Consider the following 25,079-nt stretch of genomic DNA (forward strand, 5'->3'; position numbering starts at 1 on the left):
ACGCATAGGAGGTCTTAGGACACAGAGTATGCGCAACTCAGGTCAGCCCTTACTTTCATATACTTCTCAAGTTGGCATCAACAGAAGGCTCTGCGCAGATGATTTTGCCTTTAAATTAAGAAATGTCAACTCTTGGAAAGAACAGGGACTCTTAATGACTGGGAAAATGTCCCAAGTCACAGAATAGTGGGAAGGCTCTGAGCCAGGAGGACGCACGGGCGGGGCGCGCAGAAGCAGGACGGCTTTGATTTCGTGAAACTTAGGGCGTAACACGGGAGAGAGCGGGCTACCAGCAGGAGCCTGTCCCCACGCCCGGCTGCCCGCCGGAGCCCACGCTTATCACGCACACCCCGGAGCTGTTCTCACGGCGGGACTGTGCCGCCGGGAAGGACACACACGTCGCACAGCACTCGGGGGAGCGTGCACGGACACACGTGCTTCAGTGCCCGACTCGGCAGCGGCATCACCCTGGGGCGGCGTTTCCCTCACAGTCTGAGCACTCTGGCTCCACCCGGGGCACAAGAGGCACGTGGCCTGACGCCCTCACGTGTCCCTGCACAGCCTGCTGACCGGGCGGCAGGGAACCAACCACGTCCAATAACGGGATACGGGACGGGAGCCAACGAGCCCAGGGCAGCTTCGACGTGTGAACTGAGGCCCAAACGGCAGAGCGGGAGATGCCACGAAATCGACACAAACGCTCCGTGGGCCCTTCCCAGGTCCCGCGTCCTTGCACACGGCCAGCGCGACATCCCCAGAGAGTCCCGTCTTCCAGGAAGGATGAGGTGTAGGGTGAAAGCGTTCCCGAGTCAAAGCCATCTCAGCACGTGGGAGAACTCCTGCCCACGAAGGACACGGTCACCAGGGCACTGGTCCAAGCCGGGCCCCGCTGGCACACAGAGCGCACGAGGACAGGCTGTCCTCGGTAGAGACACAGTTAGAGCCTGAATTTCCTCCCCAGGATGAACAGGAAGCTCAGGCACCTCAGGAAGGGCCAGACCTGGCACCACCAGTGAGCCACAGACAGGCCCACTGGTCCCCGGATGAGGCGGGACCTGGCAGGCAATTCAGGAACCGCACCCCCTGCCTGATGACGCCCCCAGGACAGCGGGGAGGAACCAGGAGCAGCCTGAGCACGGTTCCAACGGCTACGCCTGCTGCCAAGATAGGGCTTAGCACCGTGTCATTCATTTAAAACAAACCCACGACTTCCCTTGAGATTTCTGTTCAGAGAAAACATTTCTGTGGTTATGGGGAAAAAAAAAACAACTATGGCCCAATAACCTGCTGATGGTTGGTTTATAGAATTAAAATTTTTTACCAGGTACAATAAGGAGTAAGAAAAGAGCGGGGTGGACCTAAGTGAGGCAAGGCAGATGTCGGGTTTCAGGGGCACAGGGCCCTCCCAGCGGGAGCCACTGGCTCGATGGGGCCCCAGGATGCTACATCCCGGGCAGGCTCCTCTCTTCCCAGGCCTAGCTACCTGGTAGAGCCACATACAGCAGCGTGAATGGACTGTGAGCGGTCCCGACAGGAGGTGCTTCTCCGCCCCAGGCCACTCCACTGACCCCACAAGGCCTGGGAGACCTACAGGTGGAAACCAAGGCCGCTGCACCCTCTGTGGCCAGTGGTGGGACCAGGACTGAGCTCCTCAGAGATGCCAGAGTTGTCGGCCTGGCCTCCCACTGAAGGCCCGGGACCTGTGCTCACAGCTTTTAAAAGGCCACCGGGACAACCTCAGCTCAAAGCTCTTTTTGTCCAGTTCTGGTTTTCTCTATGGTTCTAAAGACACATATTTTCAGATGACCTCAGGCAACAGTGTTAAACGATCACATTGCCAGCTTCAAATGTCATATGATCACAGTGGCCTCAAGTAAAACGGCCATGTGACGTTTCATCCAAAAGGACGTTTTGTACAAATGGAAGAGGAAGACGTTCCTCAAAGGGTATTTGTAGTCTTCTGATTTCCAGAACTAAGGCCACCATCTATGCCGCCACCATACTCCACATGAGAGACACTGAAAACTCAGACAACTCAAAAAAAAAAAAAGCATATTTCGTAGACTTTTCAATGATGGCCATCCCACTCCTGGGCATATACCTGTACAAAACTCTAATTCAAAAAGATACATGCACCCCTATGTTCATTGCAGCACTATTCACAACAGCCAAGACATGGAAGCAACCTAAATGTCCATCCACAGAGGAACGGATAAAGAAGATGTGGTACATATAGACAATGGAATATTACTCAGCCATAAAAAAGAATGAAATAATGAACGTGGATGCAACCAGAGATTATCATACTGAGTGAAGTCGGAAAGAGAAAAACAAATACCGTATAATATCACTTATATGTGGAAGCTAAAATATGGCACAAACGAACCTATCTATGAAACAGAAACAGACTCACAAACACAGAGATCAGACTTGTGGTGCCAAAGGGGGAGTGGGGGAGAGAGAGGGAAGGATCGGGAGTTTGGGGTTAGCAGATGCAAACTAGTAGATACAGGATGGATAAACAACAAGGTCCTACTGTGCAGCACAGGGAACTATATACAGTAGCCTATGATAAACCATAATGGAAAAGAACATAAAAAGTGATGCACATACGGGTATAATGGAGTCGCTTTGCTGTGCAGCAGAAATTAACACAACACTGTAAATCAACTACACTTCAACTAAAAAAAGCAGCGTATCTCACTTCTGGGGCCGTGCAGCAGACACAAGAGTCCTCAGCAGAAACCTGGGTGGTCCTGAGGGGTGAGGTGGGGCTGGCAGACACAGCGCCCGGCCGACGGCACTGGGAGGTGTCAGCATCTCACCTCGCTGCCCCCTGAAGCCCCTCACCACCCGGCGCAGCCCACGTAACAGAGACGGGAGCGCTGAACAGCTGCCCAGGGCTTCCCGGGCTGTGGGGAGCTATGTGCAGCATAACACGCCCACAGAAAACATCCTGACGTCTGGATCTGCCCCATAAGCAGCCTTCCTGCTAGTTGTGTATTTTAGTGGGGAAAGGGTGTCATTTGGTGCCTTTCAGAGGTAACAGACACAGAGACACAGATGGACAAAGATCAGCCTGCAAAGGCCACTCTGAGCCCCAAGGCTGGAGGCAAGGCGGCTGCTTCTCCCCGGCCCGTCTGTGCAGATGTCAGCATCTGGATGTGCCGGTCATGCGACAGGGCGGCCGTCACGCCCTTCTCATCTGACCAGGAACAAACCCAGAGCAGCGAACAGCCCGAGGAAGGGTTCCTGCTTCTTCCTGAGATGTTTCATCCTGATTCACACGACAGCAGAACCCCCCCACCCACCGCCAAATCCTTGAGATGCACAGGACCTGACCGTGACCCTCCTCGGTCGACGGTGCTCCAGGCTTAAAATTAAGTCCTGGCCTCTCCCGCTGACCCACTCTGACGCCCGTGGTCACTCAGGGCCCGTCTGTGGGAGCCCCTGCACTCCCAGGGGGATGGAGTTTACAGGTGGGCCCATTTTCAAGTTCACGGGGGGCACCAAGATGCTATTTTTCATGCCAAAGTTCCTGGTTTTCGATATTGCTTTAAAGTATAGTTTGTGTACTTGATACAGCTGCAGGCTGGCTGTGTAACATCCCTACGTCCTCTGCCTATTAAGGTGTCCTGGCTGAAGTGAGCCTGGCTGCTCACCTGCAGACAGGAGGGCAACGCTTCCCAAGGCAACGGCCCCATCCCAGCCCCTGCTGGCTGGACTCAGGGGCCGTCCGGTGGCACTGGCTGGGGACAGTGGTTCCACGTCTGAGCTCTACCCAAAATACTGGAGCCGAAACATCCCATCCAGGCTGGACTTTTGGGGCCACTAACGGTTGGAGAGATCAGGAAAGGCATGAGTTCCCAGGAAATCAGGAAACACAGGACACGGTCACCTACGACCACTGACACTCAGGGCTCTGCCCCGAGTTTTCAAACCAGCAAGTGGTGCAGGAGCCCACAGCGGGGACCAGGAAGGGCCCTTGGACCCGGCTCTGGCAACAAGCCCAGTTCAGAGAGACGGCAGAGAGGGTCCCACCAGCAAGAGGTGCTGCCCACGCCGGCAGCTGCCACGGTTCCTGCCCCTCCGCGAGCCTGATGCTCTGGCCCCGCGGGGACCCTCGGGGGCTGCAGACCTCACACACGCACGTGGTCTCCTGCCAGTGGAAAGGAAGCCACCTCGAATGGCTGTCCTGGAAACTGCCCCATGTCTCCTAAATCAGCGCTCGTTTCCGAGTGCCAAAAGGTTTCATACTGTTAAGGATGTGATATCTTAGCTGCAAAGATCGGCACAGCAACTGTGCTTGGAAAGCCTCAAGTCCTAAGGCTGTGCATCAGCTCCGTGCTGGAAGAGTGGCCTGCTCACCCCTCCATTACCGGGGACTGGTGCAACCACCGGCCTCAGGGCTCCGCAAGCATCATCTCCCTTCGGCCTGAGCCGCCAGCCTCGGTACGTGCAGGTCCCAGGAGCATCCCCAACGTACACCCCATGAGAAAGTGACCTTCTCAAGGGAGAATCGGTGACTGCGGATGTAGGGCTGGTGGCTCCGCCCTGAGGATGGGGGCGGCGGACTCATGTGCCAGGGGACCCAGGAACACGCCCAGGACGCTGTCAACCACAGAGAACGCTGCACACCCCACCCAAGGGGGTTTATGCTGAACCACCACAGGGAGCTGTGAAAGGCACTCCCACAGCCCTGCCCCACGGGAGGCATGAAACAGGGAACTGGACCTTCCTCTTCCCACTACTGGGCATCTGACCATTAGATGCTGGTGGATAATGGAAGGAAGAGGATTTTCACCTAAATAACAACTTAATGGATCAAAAACAATACTAAATAATAGGCTTGGGGCTTCCCTGGTGGTGCAGTGGTTGGGAGTCTGCCTGCCGATGCAGGGGACACGGGTTCGTGCCCCGGTCCGGGAAGATCCCACATGCCGCGGAGCGGCTGGGCCCGTGAGCCATGGCCGCTGAGCCTGCGCGTCTGGAGCCTGTGCTCCGCAACGGGAGAGGCCACAACAGTGAGAGGCCCGCGTACCGCAAAAATAAATAAATAAATAAATAATAATAATAATAATAGGCTTGGATCACAAACAAAAGAACAGGCAGGGAAGACACAGGGCCGGGGATGCAATAAGCTCTCTGTGAACAGCGGGAGGTCTCCCTGGGCCCTGCCCTTGCAGGAGGGCCTCACTAACTTGGTGCAACTAACACCTGCACAATCCTCTGCAGGACTCAGGCATCAGGACAACGTGTCCACTCGCTGCTCGTGAGAAAGGAGCTGATGGGAGAAAGTGAGGAAGAATCTTCTAAGGGGGCTTCATGCATCTGCAATTCAGCTCACTGATTTCTTTTTGTCAAACAGGATCTAAAATTTGATCCAAATGTTCTTTTTAATTTTTTTTCATCATTTTACTTGCCCCTCTCCTTTTTTTTCCCCCTTTTTACTTGGTTTTATAATAAACTATTGTCCCCTAAAGGGGAGTATGTCAATCCGTCTGTGAATAAGAGAAAGAGTACAGAAGAAAACATATGGATGCCACATCCCTGAGAGTACTGTGTGCATGTGCGTTTCATTTTTTACTCGCTCAGAATAAATTTTCTTCATGTGATTGGTCATTTCCCAAGTTTATCTTCTACCGTATGATGCTGTAGAAATCAAGTGCTCCCACAAGAAACAATGGAATCAGAATTTCTCAGGCAGCCCCTATGTGACAATGTTCTGTGTATCTGCATCCAGTCCATATGTTCTCTAGGTGTGTATAGTGATATTCATGTATTATAATGTCTACAGAAGTTTCTTCATAGTTCTTTTCAAATTAAAAGCACGGTCAGACTTTTGAATGGTCTTTCAACAATATTCATTAATTATATTTGGATCCAACTATGCAGATGCATTTTTAAAATTACAGTAAGTCCCCTACATATGAACGAGTTCCGTTCCGAAAGTGCGTTCGTAAGTCCGGTTTGTTCATAAGTCCAAAAAATTAGCCTAGGTACCCAACTAACAGAGTCGGCTGTATAGTACTGTACTGTGATGGGTTTATAATACTTTTCACACAAATAATACATAAAAACAAACAAACACAAAAAATAAAGAAAACATTTTTAATCTTATAGCACAGTACCTTGAAAAGTACAGTGGTACAGTACAACAGCTGGCACACAGGGGCTGGCATCCAGTGAACAGGCAGAAGAGTTACTGACTGGAGGAGGGAGAGGAGGTGGGAGACGGTAGAGCTGAAGGATCGTCAGCAGTAAGAGACGGAGGGCAGGCTGCAACTTCACTCACGCCTGACGTTGATGGAACGCACGTTTGCATCTTTGAAAGTTCGCAACTTGCAGCTTTGTATGTAGGGGACTTACTGTAATTCTCTATGTGTGTGTGTATGCATGTATATGGGTATATATACACGTGTACGCATGCACGTGTATATGTATCTGTATATACACGTGTGTGCATGTGTGTACATAAAAACTGCAGGGCTCCGACTACTGTTTAATTTCCAAATTACTTGTGTGTCAACAGATGCTTTTGGTGACCCTATCAGACCACTCGGGACCATTCATGGATGCCCCAAACTGGAGCCTGCCAGCCGGTCACTGTGCTGTGGCACCACTGAATGTACCTGTCAGGAGAAAGCTGCTGGGGACAAAGGACAAAGCATCTGATGACACACAAGTGCACTGCAGATCCGTAGTGACGGGAAAGAAACAAGGTGGAGTTCTTAGCGTTTACTTTCAAACGCACACTGTCTGATGGCACAGGGGAGCCAGAACACGTGACTTCCAGCAACGCCAGCTCAAACGTACCTCGCGTCATGTAACCTTAGACTGTACAATATGAGTTGCCCAGATGCCATTTAGTGAAAGAATATTCCAGACCTAGAGGCTGAATTTCAATTTCTTTGTCGTTCTTAAAGGTCAAGAGAAAAATGTTAAACTATGGGAAGAAGTTTGCAAGCTGTGTGGTTTTTCTCGCCTTCAAGACACAGAAGAAAATAGAGCTGCTGATTTAGAAAAAAATTCTAGTTTTAAATATGTGCCTATGATTTGGAAGCACCGTACGTTGTCCAAAAAGAATTTAAATGGAAGTCTGAAAAGCTTCTTTACCTGAAAATAAGCCACCTAAGCCAAACAAACAAACCGAAGACCTCAATACATTCTGTAAATAGTACCTATTTCAAAATAATCTCTCACTCAGAGACACTCTGTGAGACTCAAGCTCAGGTGACATTGCTTTATGGCGCCCCTCGACTCCCGGGGGCCTCCCCGTGCCCTCCTGCAGGCTGTCACCATGGCTCCCCAACCCCGTCAGGTAGAGAGCTGCTCTCGGCAATGATGCCAGAATCTCCCCAGGGCGCCTCCGGCTGCACACTCAGACCACAGGTGTGCAGCGAGCCCCTGAGCCCCTCACAGCGGTTCCTGCTGCCAAGGCACAGGACCCTTCCCTCTTCCTATGGCTGAGCTCTTGGGAGTTACTGCTTCAAACTGTGCAAGAGGGCTTCCCTGGTGGCGCAGTGGTTGAGAGTCCGCCTGCCGATGCAGGGGACACGGATTCGTGCCCTGGTCCGGGAAGATCCCACATGCCGCGGAGCGGCTGGGCCGTGAGCCATGGCCGCTGAGCCTGTGCGTCCGGAGCCTGTGCTCCGCGACGGGAGAGGCCACGGCAGTGAGAGGCCCGCGTACCGCAAAAAAAAAAAAAAAAGACAAAATTGTGCAAGAGTGAGATTCTGAAAGCACCAAGGGAGAGAGGCCTGGGAGGGTGGAAGGTGAGATTTTAGGACAAAGAGGCAGGAGCATGGAGGACAACGCACAGGCCGCCTGCTACGCTGGCTGGCAGGGGACACTGCAGTGACAGTCTGGCATCTGGTGGAAGAGGTCTTCACCTGAAGGCCCACCGAGCAGCCCACTGCTGTCCCCCACCCGGAGCTGCTCCCCCCGACCTGGAGCTGCTCCCCCCGACCCGGAGCTGCTCCCTACCTAATCCCAGGTGCGGGTGGTGCTCCACCAGCGTCCAGCTGTTGTCGTCCACACAGTGACTTCTGTAAACCAGCAACTGGCACAGGTCCCTGGCTGTCGTGTCCGCCAGAATCTCCACCACTTTGCTCGTCCCGTCTTCGCTAAAGACTTTAACATCCTGCAACACAAGGCGGTGACACTTACAGATGAACAACCTTGGGTTTTCAGAAATAAACACTGAAACAAAAGAAACAGGAAATGTATGGACAGCAGCGCTCCAACACATGTATAATTGTTCTTCCAGGCAGCAGGTGACCAGAGGCTGCGGGCCCCCAGGCCACGCCCGGCGACACCCCCCTTCCCTTCTCCCGCCCCCCGCGGGTGCGCAGGGCACACGGGATCACAACACAGGTTCTTACAACGCGCCCAGAACACCTCGGGGACACACGGCCACACCAGAGTGTGTGAGCTACCTGTCTACCACCTGTCTTGGGAAGCAACAGAATTCCTTTAAAATACTGCTGGCGTCTTGGAATTGGACATTTTACACTGGAACCAATTGTGAGAACACACAAAGCAACAGAAGGCCCGCAGAAGTCCTAACTTCCCGCGACTCCAGCTGTTCTCCGTTTCCAGGGTCCTCAGTGCAGCAGACAGCACCCAATGCCTCCGCTGCCACCGCCCCTCACCTTGTGCTCACTGAGGTGTAGGGAGAAGGCGAGAAGTAATGTGAATGCGCTGCAGTTGAAAATACTAAAAAGAAGGGCATGGTAAGAGCAGTCACAAAACCCTCTGGCCCCAGCCCCCACAAAATTACAAGCCAGCTTAGTTTTCCCAGTGTTGTTCAAAGCCATGACCTACGAACAGCTCCCAGGCAAGGGGGTGGCCAAGCAGAAATCCAGAGGATCAAAAACCTACCCTGCCCCAGCTGCAAAACTGACGGGGTGCCGCCTTTAGGGGAAACGTGAGATGCTTCAAAAAAATCTTACCTCAACAGCATGGAAAAAGCAGTCAGAGGAACAAGATGGCATTTTAAATCGAGACTGTCCCTTGAAGGGGAGAGTGTCCCAGCCTTTTCCCACTGTCCCTGGCAGGCAGGGACCCCTCTCCGGGCACCGATGGTGGGGACGGAGCCCCGGTGAGCAGGCTGTCTCTGGGCAGCAGGGAAGCGGCTCTGAGGCTGCCTCGGGCTTGGTCCTCTAGCTCGGGAATCAAGCCACGAGGGGCAGGCCAATCAGGTCCCTGGCCGGGCCTGATGCAATCGTCCTGCACTCGCACTCCGGAGCCCCCGCCCGAGGTGGAGGTGATGACAACATGACGACAACACAAGGCTCAGACCAACACTCCAGAAAGATCCCTGCTCATTCTTTCCCATGGCAGGGAACTAACAGGCAGGACACTCGGCCTGAGCACGTGTGTGCTCTGAACTCAGACCTGTCTGCCAAATCGCTCGGCAACCTTGATCCCTGCAACCCACGCTGTCACTTGCGGAGCTTTCTGTGGTCTGAGTGTCAGCTGGTCTTAAAGAACTGGACGCAGCTCTCTGTCTGTCTGTCTGTCTCTTTCTCCGTCCTTTTTCTCGTGTTTTTGATCAAGTGCAGACTTTGAACGTTTCTTTCCACAGCGCGGAGTCTGGCAGGGCAGCGGGGTGCTGGGATGCAGTCCCACGGGGATGGCACGTTCCCACAAGGACCGTCCCAGCCGACTTAGGGCTCACTCGGCCGGAGGGGAGGCAGGACTAGCCCGGGGCACAGAGCCCTTCAGCAGGGCAGGGTCACCGCCCCCGCTGTTCCTGCCACCTCTCTGCCAGCCCCTCAACCCGGGCTGGATCAGAACTGAGGCGTCTGCTTCCAGCTCACATTTATGTTTAAAGAAATCCACCCCCTGTCTTTTCTGGAATTGACGTTGCACTCAGTGACAGCTCCAAAACCAATTAAATACGCACATACAGCTGTCATGACTAAGTATATAAAAATAAAATTTAATTTCAACAGAGAAAATGTCTCTGGTCTATAGGTAAACACTTTGTAAGAACAAATGCATTAACATAAAAGAAAAACAAATTTTAAAAAAGCAATGAATTCACACAATTCCTTATATATATGCTAATTATACATAATTACATACATATGTAACGTAGCTACAGCAGTGCGTCGTGCACACAACCACCCACATCAACTATCCTAATTCTCCGTCTTTCCTAAGTTTCTAAGTGAGCTTATCTGTGATGACAATGAACGTTATTTTCCCCAGGAAACTTAAATTAGGTTGAAGTGTGTTTCCCATCTCTTTCTCCAAGTCTTTTCCTGCCCAAGTCATCCATAGCACCAGCTTTTAAATCTTCTTTTCAGCCCTACTGCACTTTTCTTTAAACTCTCTCCCTCACTTCTCTGTTGCTCCAAGGCCATGCCCCCAAAGGTCTATATATAGTCCGAGTATTAAAATCTAAGATGTGCTTTGTCATATGGCCACGTCCCCGGCTTTCAGATCCCCAGAGCCGGCTGGGGGAGGGCCAGGAGGGGAAGCTGGGTCTGGGCTGCAGGCCTGAGACAGGAACAGACACAAAGGGACACAGGCTCCAGGACAGGACCTCGAATCCTGCGCTGCCCGCTCTGCTCTGTCCAGCTACCTCCCCCAACTCACCAGGGACTGCTGACCACAGGCGAAACAGGTCCCAAGACAGACCGACAAGAAAGCCACCACACACCCCTGCGATTTCACACCGGGAGCACGTCTGGAGCTCCAGGTGACAGTACCTGTAACGAATACACACGCACAAAGGAAGCTGCCCCCGCTGTGCCTCTAAAGCCGGCAGCTCCGGAAGGAGCATTTTGCACTGTGCCCACTGGCCCTGCAGTCAGCTCCTGGGCGGTGCTGGGGCTCATCCTGGAAGGAAACGAGGGTTTCCATCTCAACCTTCAGCGCGACAGGCCTGGGCCAAAGGACGCCAGGGAGCAGGCTGAAAACTGGAAAAACCAACCAGTGAAACTTCAACTTCTGTTTCTGCACCACAAGGATGGTCTCATCCTGTGAGGTCGGGATGCAGAAGCGCCTTCGGGATGCAGAAGCGCCTCCCTGCGAGCTGGCCGAGGCCTCTGTCACAGTTCAGCCAGGAGATCAATGCCGAGGGCACATATGTATCGGGGGAAGACTTCCAGGGAACACACGGGTGGATCTGGGTCCTGCCAGGATCGGGGAGAACTCAGAGCACAGACCCGCAGAGCCAGCCTGGCCCAGCCCCTCCCTGGCTCTGTGACCCCAGTGATGGAAGGTGAAACATCACTCACGACCCCCTTGGCCCAGGTGCGGCTTCAGGGGAGATGTTCTAGAATCAGACCCTCTGCAATCCAGCCTCGTCACCGACTAGCTCTGGGAACTTTGCTTAGTGGCCCAGCCTCTCTGTGCCTCACCCTTCTCATCTGTAAAATGGGGAATCTGTCAGCAGCACCAGCCTTACAGGGTCAGCCTGCCTTGCGCTAATGGGAGCCTCTCCTGAAAAGCTCCCAGCCACCTGTGCCTGCCTCCGGGGAGCCCTCGGATGGACCAAGGACCTGGGGACAAGGCAGGTTCCCACTGAAGGCCTGAGACACGGCAGCAGCGGGTGGGGATGGCGGGAGCCTGACAGCCACGACCGACTCAGGTTTGCAGTTCTGAGAACGCAAACCTCATGAGGGGTAAGGTGCAGCGGGAACAATTCAACTGGAAAAACCCACCACTGAAACTCCAGCTTCTGTTTCTGCACCACAAAGGAAATTAAGTAGCTAATTGCTTTTAAAAATAAAACAATAATTTATTAAGAATAACCTATATGGGAAAAGAATCTGAAAAAGAATAGATACGGTGAGTCCCCTACATAGGAGGGTTCCGTTCTGAGAACACGTTCGTAAGTCCAATTTGTTCGCAAGTCCAACAGATTAGCCTAGGTACCCAACGAACACAGTCGGCTGTACAGTACTGTACTGTGATAGGTTTACAATACTTTTCACACAAATAATACATAAAAGAACACACAAAACATAAAGAAAACATTTTTAATCTTACAGTACAGTACCTTGAAAAGTACAGTAGCCCAGTACAACAGCTGGCGCACAGGGGCTGGCATCCGGTGAACAGGCAAGAAGACTTACTGACTGGAGGAGGGAGAGGAGGTAGGAGAAGGCAGAGCTGAGGGATCGCCAGCAACAGGAGACGGAGGGCGACCTGCAACGTCACTCATGCCTGAGGTTCTGGTTCCTCGATGGATTCAATTCCATCTACCCTCTTCAAAGAACGAGCCAGTGGTATCTGAACAGTAGCTGTTTTCTTCTCATCATAGATTACACGGTAGCACTGGATTGCATTCTGAACGGCTGCAGCCTTTGCGTACCGTTCAACGTTCGGGTCCTGTGCCTCAGAAACTAACAGCGCCTCCTCAGATAAAGAAAACCCCCTCGCCATTTCCTGCGTCGTGAACCTCTTCCATTCTTCAGTTACTTCTTCTTCCTCTTGTTTCTGTTTGTTCTTCCTCTGGGCCTCCAATTCCATCAGGTCTTCATTAGTAACCTCCTCATGGTGCACAGCAAGGAGTTCAATGAAGTCATCCACGTGCAGATCTAGCTTGAAATGAAGACCCTGTACTACTGTACTCTGTTATACAGGACTGTACAGTAAAGTACACGAACGCACAACCCCCTGTAGAGGATGCACGCACGTGACAACGTATACCAGACACGTGAACTAACTTACACGACTGGACATGCAAATGCACGTTCGCATCTTTGAAAGCTTACAACCTGAAGGTTTGTATGTAGGGGACGTATTGGGTATGTATATGTATAACTGAATCACTTTGTTAGTACACCTGAAACTAACACAACATCGTAAATCAACTCCACTCTAATATAAAATAAAAATTAAAAAAGAAACAAAGAAAAGACCAAATCAAGTTGAAGGCCACAGCCACTTAAATACTTATAAAATATGAGAACATATGCCATCTGCATGGCACAATTCTGATTCTGAAATTTGTAATAAATTCCTTGACCGTACTGCTTTTGTTGTATAAATGATAAAATGATAATGATAAAAATAAAGAAGTAATATTAAAGAGGGCATAATTATGCCACCCGCCTGAGGTCCTTTCGTTTCAGGGTTAGCAGCGGGAGGCAGGCTACCTGGCCCTCTGACTGGCTTGGCACCAGGGCCCGTCTGAAAAGCCCGGAGGTGGTAACAGAAGATTCAGCCCCTCCTGGAGCTCTGCTGACGCCTTTTATGCATTCATCGTATGGAGAGGGCAGTAGAAGCCTGCATCTTGGCAAACTTGCAGGAGGGAGTTTAAGAACGGTTAGGGTTGAAGGTACGTCGTATCCACGGTCGTGGTCCCCAGCGGGCAGACAGACGCTGCAGCCTCCTCCCAGCTGTCACCCGCACTCCTGCTTCGGGCCCCGGACACTCCCTGCTGGGGACGTGCAGGCCTGGGATCTGGTCTGAATTCCACAGACTTGACTTTGGCTGAGATCAACCCGTGAAAACAGCAAATGGAGGATTCTCAGCCCTTTGCCCCAGACCTATCCCAGGTGCAGGATGTCCCGAAGGGGACAACAGCCTCCCGGTGCCTGGGCTGAGCAGAGCAGAGGGCCCCCAACCCTGCAGAGAAACCCAGAGGGTCTGCAGGGTCTGAGCCGGGGCGTTCGAGCGGCTTTGTCTCAGCTCTTCGTCATCCAACTTCCTTCTTAGTTCAAAAGCTCCCTGGGTCCTGTTTAAATGCATTTTTCTAAGTGAGAATGTAAGCTGGGCTTTTCAGTAACTCCCGAAGCCTCCTGTAAATGCTGGGGGTAAACACTTAGGAAGAAGCCAGGCTGTATCCAAAGGCCACGAGGGGGCGTCCACGGTGGTAGGGTCAATATTGAAAGGGAGGCACATGAAAAGGTGTCCCACACGGCTAATTATTAGAGAAACACAAATCAAAACTACAATGGGGTACCACCTTATACCAGTCAGAATGGCCATCATCAAAAAGTCTACAAATCATAAATGCTAGAAAGGATGTGGAGAAAAGGAAACCCTCCTACACTGTTGGTGGGAATGTAAATTGGTACAGCCATTACGGAAAACAGTATGAAGGTTCCTTAAGAAACTAAAAACAGAACTACCATATGAACCTACAATCCCATTCCCGGGCATATATCTGGAGAAAAACATGGTCCGAAAGGATACCCGCACCCCAATGTTCATAATAGCACTATTTACAATAGCCAAGACATGGAAGCAACCTAGATGTCCAACGACAGATGAATGGATAAAGAAGATGTGGTTCATATATACAGTGGAATATTACTCAGCCATTAAAAAGAATGAAATAATGCCATTTGCAGCAACATGGATGGGCCTAGAGATTACCATACTAAGTGAAGTAAGCCAGACAGAGAAAGACAAATATCATATGACATCACTTATATATATGTTGAATCTAAAATATGACACAAGTGAACTTATCTACGAATCAGAAACAGACTCACAGACACAGAGAACTTATGGTTATCAAAGGGGAAAGGGAGGGGTGGATTAATTAGGAGTTTCAGATTAGCAGATACAAAGTACTATATATAAACAACAAGGTCCTATTATATAGCACAGGGAACTACATTCAATATGTTGTAATAAACTATAATGGAAAACAATCTGAAAAAGGATATATATACAAACACACATATATACATATATATGTGTATATATATATATATATATACACACATACACACACACACACATATGTAGAAGTGAATCAGTTTGGTGTATACCTGACACAACACTGTGAATTAACTATACTTCAATTTAAAAAAAATATCAGGGCTTCCCTGGTGGCGCAGTGGTTGAGAGTCCGCCTGCCGATGCAGGGGACACGGGTTCGTGCCCCTATCCCGGAAGATCCCACATGCCGCGGAGCGGCTGGGCCCGTGAGCCATGGCCGCGGAGCCTGTGTGTCCGGAGCCTGTGCTCCGCCACGGGAGAGGCCACAGCAGTGAGAGGCCCGCGCACCGCAAAAAAAAAAAAAATAAAAAATAAAAAAATATCAAAAGGGACTTGAGGACACAGGGGAAAAGGGGAAGCTGGGAGGAAGTGAGAGAGTGGCATGGACATATATCCACTACCAAATGTAAAACAGATAGCTAGTGGGAAGCAGCCACATAGCACGGGGAGATCAGCTCGGTGCTTTGTGACCACCTAGAGGGGTGGGATAGGGAGGGTGGGAGGGAGGGAGACGCAAGCGGGAGGGGATATGGGGATATATGTATATGTATAGCTGATTCACTTTGTTATACAACAGAAACTAACACACCACTGTAAAGCCATTATACTCCAATAAAGATGGGAATATATATATATATATCTATATCTAGAGAGGGAGGCAAGGCTGTGGAAGACGGGAGGTGGGAAGGGCTGAGGGGCTCCTGGTCCCTCCGGGGTCATGGGGAGGGAAAGCAGGAAAGCCAGCTGAGCCCAGGCACGTGGCGGGAGAGCCCAGTGGCCACCCCAGGGCCCCAAGTTCACGCCCTCCAAGGCTGGTGGAACCATCTCCTGACCAGGCGCGGGGTGGAAGCCTCGGGACAGCAAAACAGCTCGCCCAGATGGAGGAGATGGGCCCATGGGGGCCCAGGTCTGAACCAGGGCATCTGCTGTTCGCCTTTCTGTCAGCAAGACGCTTCCCAGGAGCTGCACGAGGCTGTTGGTTCTGGGGGGCCCTGAATCCCCCAAACGGGGCAGGCCGAGCAAGCATGGATGAAATTAGATGTACTTCAGGCTAGGGCAGGGCCGGGATGGGTTCACTGTAGTGAAAAGAAGGTAATTCTACCCATTTTTTTCCAGTTCTGGTCTAAATCAGTGATGTTCTTCTGAGCCACAGGGAATGATAACTGAAGTTGCTCCACGTAAGTACGTGGTTCTATTCACCATAGTGAAGAATATCAGTAGCATCCTGTTCCATTACAGGGACCCAAACTGACTTAAAAGAAATAAGCATCTGAGTTATAATCGATTGATTTCATGTTTCAGAAAGAATTACTGATAAAGATATTTTAAGTCCTCGCAATCCTTTCCAAAGGAGTTAAAGTTCTAGAAAGAACTCACAAAGTAGTTCCTGAACATCAACCGCGGATCCGGAGCCCCTCTGTGGACACCCTCACTGCCTGGCACTCACGGGCCAGATTCAGGGCACACAGCCCAAATCAAACCCGAGCTGTTCAAGGGTACACAGATATATTCATTTTTTCTTACAGGTTTTCATTGTAACACATTTGGAAAATGCCTAAGGGACAAAAGAAAGAACTTGACAATCACTGACAACTCCCGGATTTGCTGTTACAGCTCTGGAGTGTGCCCTTCCAGTATTCTCTTGCACAGGTGTTTATAAATAGACGCACTGCCATGACTGGGCTCAGACGGCAGACGCGGTTTTGCAATCGGGCCGAGGAGCTTCACGTTACACCATAAACATCCACCGGGTCTTTAAGTCTCTCTGGTGCTTTAATGCCTGCGAGGGATTTCTTCACATGTCAGGTTGTATCAACATGAACGTCATGCTGCCTTCCGGCGGCTTCTAGACTTTCATTCTCCTCAAGTGCTCCCTGGCACACCTTTGTACATGAGCCTCGGTGTGTGGGTTGAATTATTTTCTCAGGATAAATGGCCGGATGTCAACTTTCCTAAAGTGCCACCTCTAATAAGGGAAACGTTTCCAAGAATGGGGATGCCGGGTGTTTGGCAGAATGCGTGTTATTCCTTAAAACAGGATTTCAGGGGCACGGTGGACCCGCGGGCATCCTCTGGGTATCCCCAAACCTCCAGCCTCCCACTTAGCAAGAACTCACCAAGCACACTCTCCGTGCTGGGCCCAATCTCCCGGATGTCCCAGGGTCCCCCCAACCATTGTCCAAGTGCATACATTACGGAGCCTGTGAACCTGCCGGCCCTGGGTTCAAGCTCCTGCTCGCCAGTCGCTGCACGGGTTACCCCCTCTGCCCTTCGACAACCCTCAATCCCCAGCCTATGTGACAGTGAGGGACTGTCCCACAGGCTGACGGTTGAGTGTCACTCAGAGAAATGCATGCAAGTCCCGTCCCACAGCAAACGCTCCGCAGATGATCATTCCAGACACACTCCACTTGTCTCCTCCTCCTGCGGGCATCATGTGCCTTAAAAGACCCCCCTCCCCATGCACTGCAGGACCAAGACCCCTGCGGCGTCACCCAGGAAGAGGGAGCCCTTGGCAGGAAGCTCACCCTGGGCTTCCGCTCCAAGACTTCTATGGGGCTTTTAGCTGTTGCTGGCCTTAGTATGTAGTTGAAAAGCCAGGTATTAGGAGTCTGCTTTGTATTTTAAGCAGCTGAAGCCCCCAACGAGAGGCAGGGATGGTCCTCAGGAAGAGAGGCCCCCATCACGGCCTGTCCATCCTGGTGGGGTGGGGGCCGTGGAGAGCTGTCCACCTACAGCAGGGGTTGACCAGATGACCCCTAAGAGACCTGATAACTTGGGTCCGTCTACAGCTCTGCCAGTGGCAGGTGGCAGCTTCTGGTGGGCAGGTACCCCTGCAACGTGAATTCGGGCTGAAGCCTGCAGGCCAGCACAGGCGGGGTCTTTCCATCCAGATAGAGCCCTCAGTGGGAGCAAACTCCCAAAGCCAAGCCCCTCCTGGGTTAGGCTTTGTCTTCTGGGCAATGTCTTCCAGGGGAACTCACGGCACTAGGGCTGCAAACGTGCAATGTAAATGCAATTCCTGTTTGAATATGGAATTTTTAAAATGAGATTAAGGAAGCGGGTGTCTCAACGGTATTAATGGTCCTGTTAAAAAAAAAAAGTGTCGGGCTTCCCTGGTGGCACAGTGGTTGAGAGTCCGCCTGCCGATGCAGGCGACACGGGTTCTTGTCCCGGTCCGGGAAGATCCCACATGACGCGGAGCGGCTGGGCCCGTGAGCCATGGCCGCTGAGCCTGCGCGTCCGGAGCCTGTGCTCCGCAACGGGAGAGGCCACAACAGGGAGAGGCCCGCGTACAGTAAAAAAAAAAAAAAAAAAAAAAAAAAAAAAGTGTCAATCTTTTACAGAAACATGCTAAAAAATTTATAGGTAAATGACATGTTGGCTGGAATCTGCGTCAACACGGTATATGGGGGATGTGGCTTCACAGTTGTGGGGTCTGGCTGGGGGGTATGCGGTGTTCACCCCAATATTCTACTTTTGTGCAGGCTCTAAATTCTTCATCAACAAAACCTAAACATGCCTTCGGACGCTTTAGCCTTGTGCTGCCAGAGGAAATCAAGCATATTTGAAACCTTTTCCTGCCTAATCCGTCTGAAGAATCGAACCCAGTACCTCTGGGTAGAGAAAGCAGCACCCTTCACTCCCTCGGTGATTCCTGATGGGGGGTTAGGGTAGGGGTGGATTTTGCCCCCTGAGGGACATTTGGCAACGCCTGAGACATTTATTTCTGCTTGTCACAACTGGGGTGCGTGTGTGTGTGTGTGTGTGTGTGACTACCGCCCTCTGTGGGCAGAGGCCACGGATGCTGCTCAGCACCCTCCAGGGCACAAGACGGCTTCACATCAAACGACTCCCCAGGCCCAGACGTCAAACGCGCTGAGTGCACAGCAAGGGGAATCTCGTGCTAGGAAGCAAGGTAGTACTTTGACGAGGGTGTGTCACAAGGAAATAGGAACCAGCCCCACTGGGACAATGTGAGCGTCAAAGCGATGGCTGTAATCAAATAATAATGTGTCCTTACTGACAAATAACGGAACACACAGGTAAATAACTGGGAGAGAGGGCTCCTCTTCCTCACTGCCCAAGGCCAACTCACAGATGCAGAATGAGAGTCGGAATTGCCAGACAGGATCATCCACACGTGACAAAACCAGTCAGTGTAAGTCGGAGGGAGGAAGCATATTAACCTGGTTTCAAGTCACCTTCCTTTAAAGTACTTTTCAATTACCAAGGGAATAATGGCACCTTCACAGTGGAGAAACGTAACAGACGTGGGTAGTAAACATCCACATCGGTGATGATGGAGACACCAGCGCCACAGCGTCCTGGACTCCTGCCCCGAGAAGGACGCAGCTGGTCTGTGGCCTCTCCGCCACGTACAACCTGACGGGGGCCCAAGGAAACTCCCCACAAACCAAAGAGGGGGCTCCGGTAACCGCTTACGTGACGAAGGACGCGGAGCAGCCAGGAAGTGCCCCCATGCGAAAGGGAATGGGAGACATTAAAACCAGTGCAGAGGGTGGTCCTGTGTTGGTTCATGAACCAGAAAAAAAGAAGCCATTAAGACACATTAGCACAACAGCTAATGAACTGTGAATAAGGTCTGGATCCCTGCATGCCCTGAGTTTGGAAACTGCTGTATTACAGGGAGTGTAGCACACACGAGTTATACACAGGTGCATACAGATGTGTCTACATACACGCATGTGGGACCAGGGAAAACGATTTAAAATGGGGCAGCGTGTTAGCCACCAGGGAATCCGAGTAAAGGATCTAGCACAGGTCTTTGTATTATTACTGCAACTGCTCTATAGGTCTGAAGTTATTTCAGTGTAAAAGTTTAAAGGACACATTGTGCGAAAACGACGACACGGGGGTCCCCTCTGTCACTCAGCATCTCACCGGTGCCCTATCACCCACAGAGGCGAGGTCACAAGGATGACATGAGGGGACTCTTGCTTGGTTGCTCCCTTCATCAGGAGGCCCCTCCACCTTCTCCATCAAGCCTCCGTCTTCACTGTGCAGGACTCTTAAGATCCCAAATCCACAGGCACCCGGCAGCTCAATCACGGCTGGAGTCGGTAAAATGTCCGAAACGCAAAGACGGCGTTTTGGGAGGTCAGGCCCACACAGGTGCGCAGCTGGCCCTGCCCGGGGAGGGCCCACGTGCACGCCTGCACTCTGCGAGGTGGCTGCACGACGGGACCACCAGACAGGGCGGTGACACGGCACCCCCCTGCCACTGCCTGTCCCTCTGTCGTGTAACGGCAGAGGACAGGCCACCCGTCGAAGCACTTCCCCCAGACCGTCTGCACCGCATCGAGTATCATGGGTCTGCCCTCAGGCCAATGTGCTATCTTTATCTCAGACTGCGTGATGTACTTACTGGCATCCAGTTTCAGCGAACGTCTGGCTTGACACAGGGGCAGGGAAGGCCTTAACGGTTCTGTGGGGGCAGGGGGGCCTCCAGCTGTGCCCCGAAGCATCAGCACTCCATCCGCAAGGGCAGGACAGGCCAGCGCCCACCCAGCCAACACAGGTGTCCCACCTGCTAAAGCCCCACCACTGTGCTGATGCTGCTGGGAGGGGCGGGGGGCGGGGGCACAGAGCTGGATGCAAAGAACACAGGAAACCTGGGAAGACTGGCAGATTTACTGGAAGTTTAGAAAAAAGGGAAATTCGAGGAGCTGAGAGAGTCCTGAGTGGCTAGATTACGAAAGGGCAACAGCCTCCAGAACTTCCTCTGGGTCCGGACAACGCAGACAGTGAGTGCCGTTGTACAAATCTCAGACGGGGCTGCCACATAGGGCTACCTTTTTATTCTATTACTAGAGTCAAGAACAGGTATCTGTAGATAGAGTCTTTCCCTCTCAAAATCCCAGTTCTCCAAGATACATCTGCCAGGAATGCAGTTTATACTAATAACCTTTGTACTGCCCATAACACCTTCTCTTTGGGAAAGTAAGCTTATCTACCACTATGGTGAGACATTCAATATAATTCAAAAATACTGACCACGACCAAGGGTTTGTGACAGGAATTACTGAGAATTCTCTTAAAAAGCAGAACTTGTTCACTGGTATCAGTGAGCATCTCCGTTTGGTGCACTTTCAGAACTAAAATCTACAAACGGAAGCAAAACCCCTTGCTGAGGGCGACAGCCGGACCCCGAGCCTGCCGCACCATCTGTCTGTCTGTCTGTCGGATAAGCAGGGCTTCTCAGTTCTGCTCACATTAGACCACGGATCCGGAGGGGAGAAATGTAGGCCAAACACCACAGTCAGGCACAACTCCTCAAACACTAGGGAAGCACAAGGTTCTACCAAATGCGAGCTCAGAAAGTCCAACACCAAAGAGAGTAAGTACCTGAACGTGTCAGCGCGCACCTTACCCCGCCTTCCGGCCGCTGGAGTCTCCAACGCAGAGGTTTCCAGGGCGACTCGTGAGCAAATGCCCTCCGCAAACCTCCCTGCAGGTCTGACCCTCTGCTACCAGATGGGCTCAGGAAATACCTTACAGAGTTTCTAGAAGCTGCAGACACAGCCAATGAAAATGAGTCTGCTTCATCACTGGGGGAGTGACTTTGCTGGCACTCGGGGGCCAGGGGAATGAGACACAAGACACCCATCCCGGGTTGCTGTGCTCTTCAAACGCGGGGTCAGCCAGGCTCCAGTGCCTCTACACTGTACTGTATGGGGTACACGGCACTTAGACGACAGGTGTCAAAAGGAACTTCATACACACACGCATACATAGCCACAAACACACAAATCCTTTAACCAGCAATTACGATGCTGAGAATATCTACCTATGTATCTATCTAGTCTGTCTCTATCTACCTACCACCTATCTATCTATCTATCTATGTATCTATCTAGTCTGTCTCTATTTACCTATCAGCTATCTATCATCCACCTACCTTTCTATCTATCTATCATCTATGTATCTATGTATCTATCTATGCACCCAGCTCTCCACCATTAAGTGACCAGAGACCTATGTACAAGAACATCCATTTCAGCTTTCTTTACAATAAGAAAGAACTGCACACAATAACAGCGTGTGTCCAAAGAGGGTTTGGTTAAACCAACTATCGTCCCCACGCGATGCAGCACCATGAAGCTTTTGGGGAAAATGCGACAACGCAGGTAAATTCTGGACAAGACAGACAACGTCCGTCCACACCGCTCACGTCTGCAGAATGAGACAAGAGTTGGGAACCGAGAGAAAGGGAACCTTACTTTTTATCATAAACCTTCTTGTGCTATTTAAGTTTCACTTTTTGCTTTTAGCTCGAGCGTGTATTACTTTTTCTTCATGGATCACTTTTATAATTTAAAACTATTTCCTTTTTGCTTGTTTGGCCCCTGGCTGAGCACAGATGATGTGGTGACAGGTCACGCTTGCTGCAATCCCGGCTCCTACTTCCGCTTTCAGCGCCCACACTTTGCCAACTGTCTGGTCTTCCTGAACGGACCAGCTTCTCTGGAAGGAAGGGGACGAGGGGGAGGGACCACACCCGCGTGAAGACCTGCAGGGGAGGGAAGCCAGCCTCCGGTGCTCTCAGTTCAGCGCAGGCTTTCTCTGCCATGGAGGCGGAGGGCTCTGGGATGAACCAGAATAAAGACCCGAAGTCCAATCCCGGGTCTCAAGCCCAGGGAGCTGCCACCGGCAGCTGAATTTCTATTAACAGTTTACGCCACCTAGAATTTACTTCAGTCCCCGTGTACACACACAAACGGGGTGGCTTAACCAAGAGAAGTGCAATGTCCCGCGATTCGGGATGTGTCCAGTTCTGGACACCGGACGTCAGAGACAAGGTGGCCGTGATCCCAGGGCTGGTCCCTTTCGAGAGCTGTGAGGGGGACTCCATTCTACGCGTCCCTCCCAGCTCCTGGGGGTCTGCTGGCTGTCTCTGGCATATAAGCATCACCCTGATCGCTGCCTGCACCTTTAGGGCTTTCTCCCTGTGTGGGTCCAAATGTGCCCTCTCTATAAGGACACCAGTCCTACCAGGTTGGCCCACCTACTCCAGCATGCTGTATCTAAACTTAACAAATGACACCTGCAACTACTCCATTTCCAAACAGAGTCACAGCCTGAGGTCCTGGGGACTTTGGGACTTCCACATCTGAATTGCGAAGGGGGGTACAATTCCGTCCATAACAACACGCGATAAAGTGTAAGACCCTAAGTCAGCTCTTCCTCCAAATAGCTGATAAATTGCAGCACAATGAATTAGATCATGATGTCCTGTTTATGATGCTCTGATGCTCGTAGGTGCTGGGGTCTCTCTCTGGGTACCTGCTCCAGAGCACGGAAGTCTCCGCTGTTAAATCAAAATCACGTGGATTTCACGACAGCAGCTTTATAAGGTCAAAACCACCCTTTTGCAGGAGGAAACCAGTCGTACCCAGAGACCAAACCCAGAGGGCCTCTTCTAGGTTCACATAAAACTCAACCTCTCAGCAGCCTGGGACCCACGGATGGCCCCTCGCTGCCGGAGACCCCAGGCCCTCTGAGGCTGTCCTTGCTCTGACTGCTTTACCTCGGGGTTCTGCGTAAGTCACCCCTTAGAGGGCCCCTGCCTACTCTGGAATTCTGAGGTAGGAGTTTGTATTTCAAATTTTGTGAATCTTATGCGCACTCCTAGTTGCAAATCGGGGTTCTGGCTGATTTGGTGGCTAACACAATATAAAACTAGATTAAAACCAACGCTCCACCTGTGAAAGTGGACTAGTATCTATGACAGAGAAAACAAGAGCACACAGCTGGCTAGTCCTGTAGACCTCTTTGAGGTACCTGAGACCTGGCCCTCTGGGCAGAGGGTCCCCAGGATGCCACCAGGGCCTTGGTCACAGCAGGTGCGTAGCTGTTCTGGTCTCTGACAGAAACAGTCCACCTAGGGTAACAACTTCAGTGTCTATAGGAGCCGTTTGCCATTATGAGGGAAACACAGTTCAAGGACGGACATCAGGAAACCACATCAATACCCTACCGTTAGCTGATTCAGGATCCCATCTGGGCCCACAGGCCGCCCTCAGCTGCTGGGTCTCCTTGGTCTCCGTCAGCTGGACAGGTCCTCAGATTTGGCTGTCCCTGTGGTTTTGTATTCTGGGGTCTTCCATGACCTCAACACCTTTGAGGAGTCCTGACATTTGGCGGAAGGTCCTCGGTCCTGCCGGCGCCACAGAAGTGGGTCGTGTCCTTCTCGGGATGCCCCATTCCGGTGATGTCATCTGGGGACTCTTGACTGGTAAGGTGACCCCTGCCGGTCTCTCCACAACCCTGTTACTCCCTTGCCTTTGCTCTTCGAGTGGCTCCTGGGTCCTGGTGACGGGCCCCCGCCACGCTTCAAGCATCTCCTAGGCGGCCCTGCCCTCTCTGAGTAGAGAATGGAATTCAGGAACTAAGACCCGAGGCCAGGGGTGAACATATGTTTAAAGGAGGGCAGCAGAGCTTCAAGCTGTCACAGGGACACGGAAGCTACAGGAGGGCAAGAAATCGCCGAGCGCTGCTGACCTGCTCAGATCCATCCAGCACCCACACCCACGCCCACCCATCTCAGCTCCTGCTGTGTCTGCAGCCTAGCTGGCTGTCCCCACGCCTGCCTGTCCAGCCCATAAAAATGCAACCTGTGGACTTTTTAAGGATGCCGGTGGGGGGAGGTGGTTGAGGGAGGGAAGGGCTGGGAGTTTGGGATGAGCAGGTGCAAACGATTACATACAGGATGGATACACAACAGGGTCCTACCGCAGAGCCCAGGGAACTCTATTCAACATCCTGTGATACACCCTCATGGAAAAGAATATGAAAAAGAACGTATATACGTATATGGCTGAATCACTTTGCTGCACACCAGTAATGAACACAAAATTCTACATCAACTGTACTTCAATAAAAAAACAAAAAAGCAAACGTGCCTTGCCTTCCTGTAGCGACACCTGGCAGGTTAGCTTTGCAGAGATGGGTCCTCACCACACCTCCAGGCCCTGAGCCCAGGGTCCCCACTCCACCCCGTGTCCTTCCCGACCGGCTTCCCTCCCTCTTTCTGGAACACTCTCTGCTTCCAACCCAACGGACAGCTCATCGTCCTCCAGTCCCTGCTGGTTGGCTGGCTGGTGCCTTTCCCGTAGCCGGAATGCCCCACGTCTGACCTGCTGGTGATTCCATGCCCCCGAGGACTGGCCGGCACTTGTCTCTCCCACCAGTTCCTGGGCCCCCGAGGGCAGTGTCCACATGGGGAAGCCGCTCAAATCGCACCGGGCAGCTGGCCCGTGAGATGGATACAGGCGGCGGAGGCTTCATTTCCTTGCTGGCCCCGTGCCGGGGACAAGGCGGGCAGCAGCCAGCCTCCAGGTGCAGGGTTTGCAGACGGGTGC

The 25,079-nt window shown here is 51.8% G+C and overlaps 1 protein-coding gene across 4 annotated transcripts in view; it reads right to left on the minus strand.

Moving 5' to 3' along the window:
• The window catches only part of GRB10 (growth factor receptor bound protein 10), a 195,143-nt gene that overhangs the window by 35,704 nt on the left and 134,360 nt on the right, over positions 1-25,079 (minus strand). For all 4 annotated transcript variants that reach the window (XM_081244419.1, XM_081244422.1, XM_081244420.1 and 1 more), the window contains one exon: positions 7,987-8,143. In XM_081244419.1, coding sequence (XP_081100545.1) covers positions 7,987-8,143 — 157 coding nt within the window. The remainder of the gene's footprint in view (positions 1-7,986; positions 8,144-25,079) is intronic.

The sequence above is a fragment of the Mesoplodon bidens genome, assembly GCF_964165515.1.
Source record: "Mesoplodon bidens genome assembly, chromosome: 9".
NCBI classification, from domain to species: domain Eukaryota; kingdom Metazoa; phylum Chordata; class Mammalia; order Artiodactyla; family Ziphiidae; genus Mesoplodon; species Mesoplodon bidens.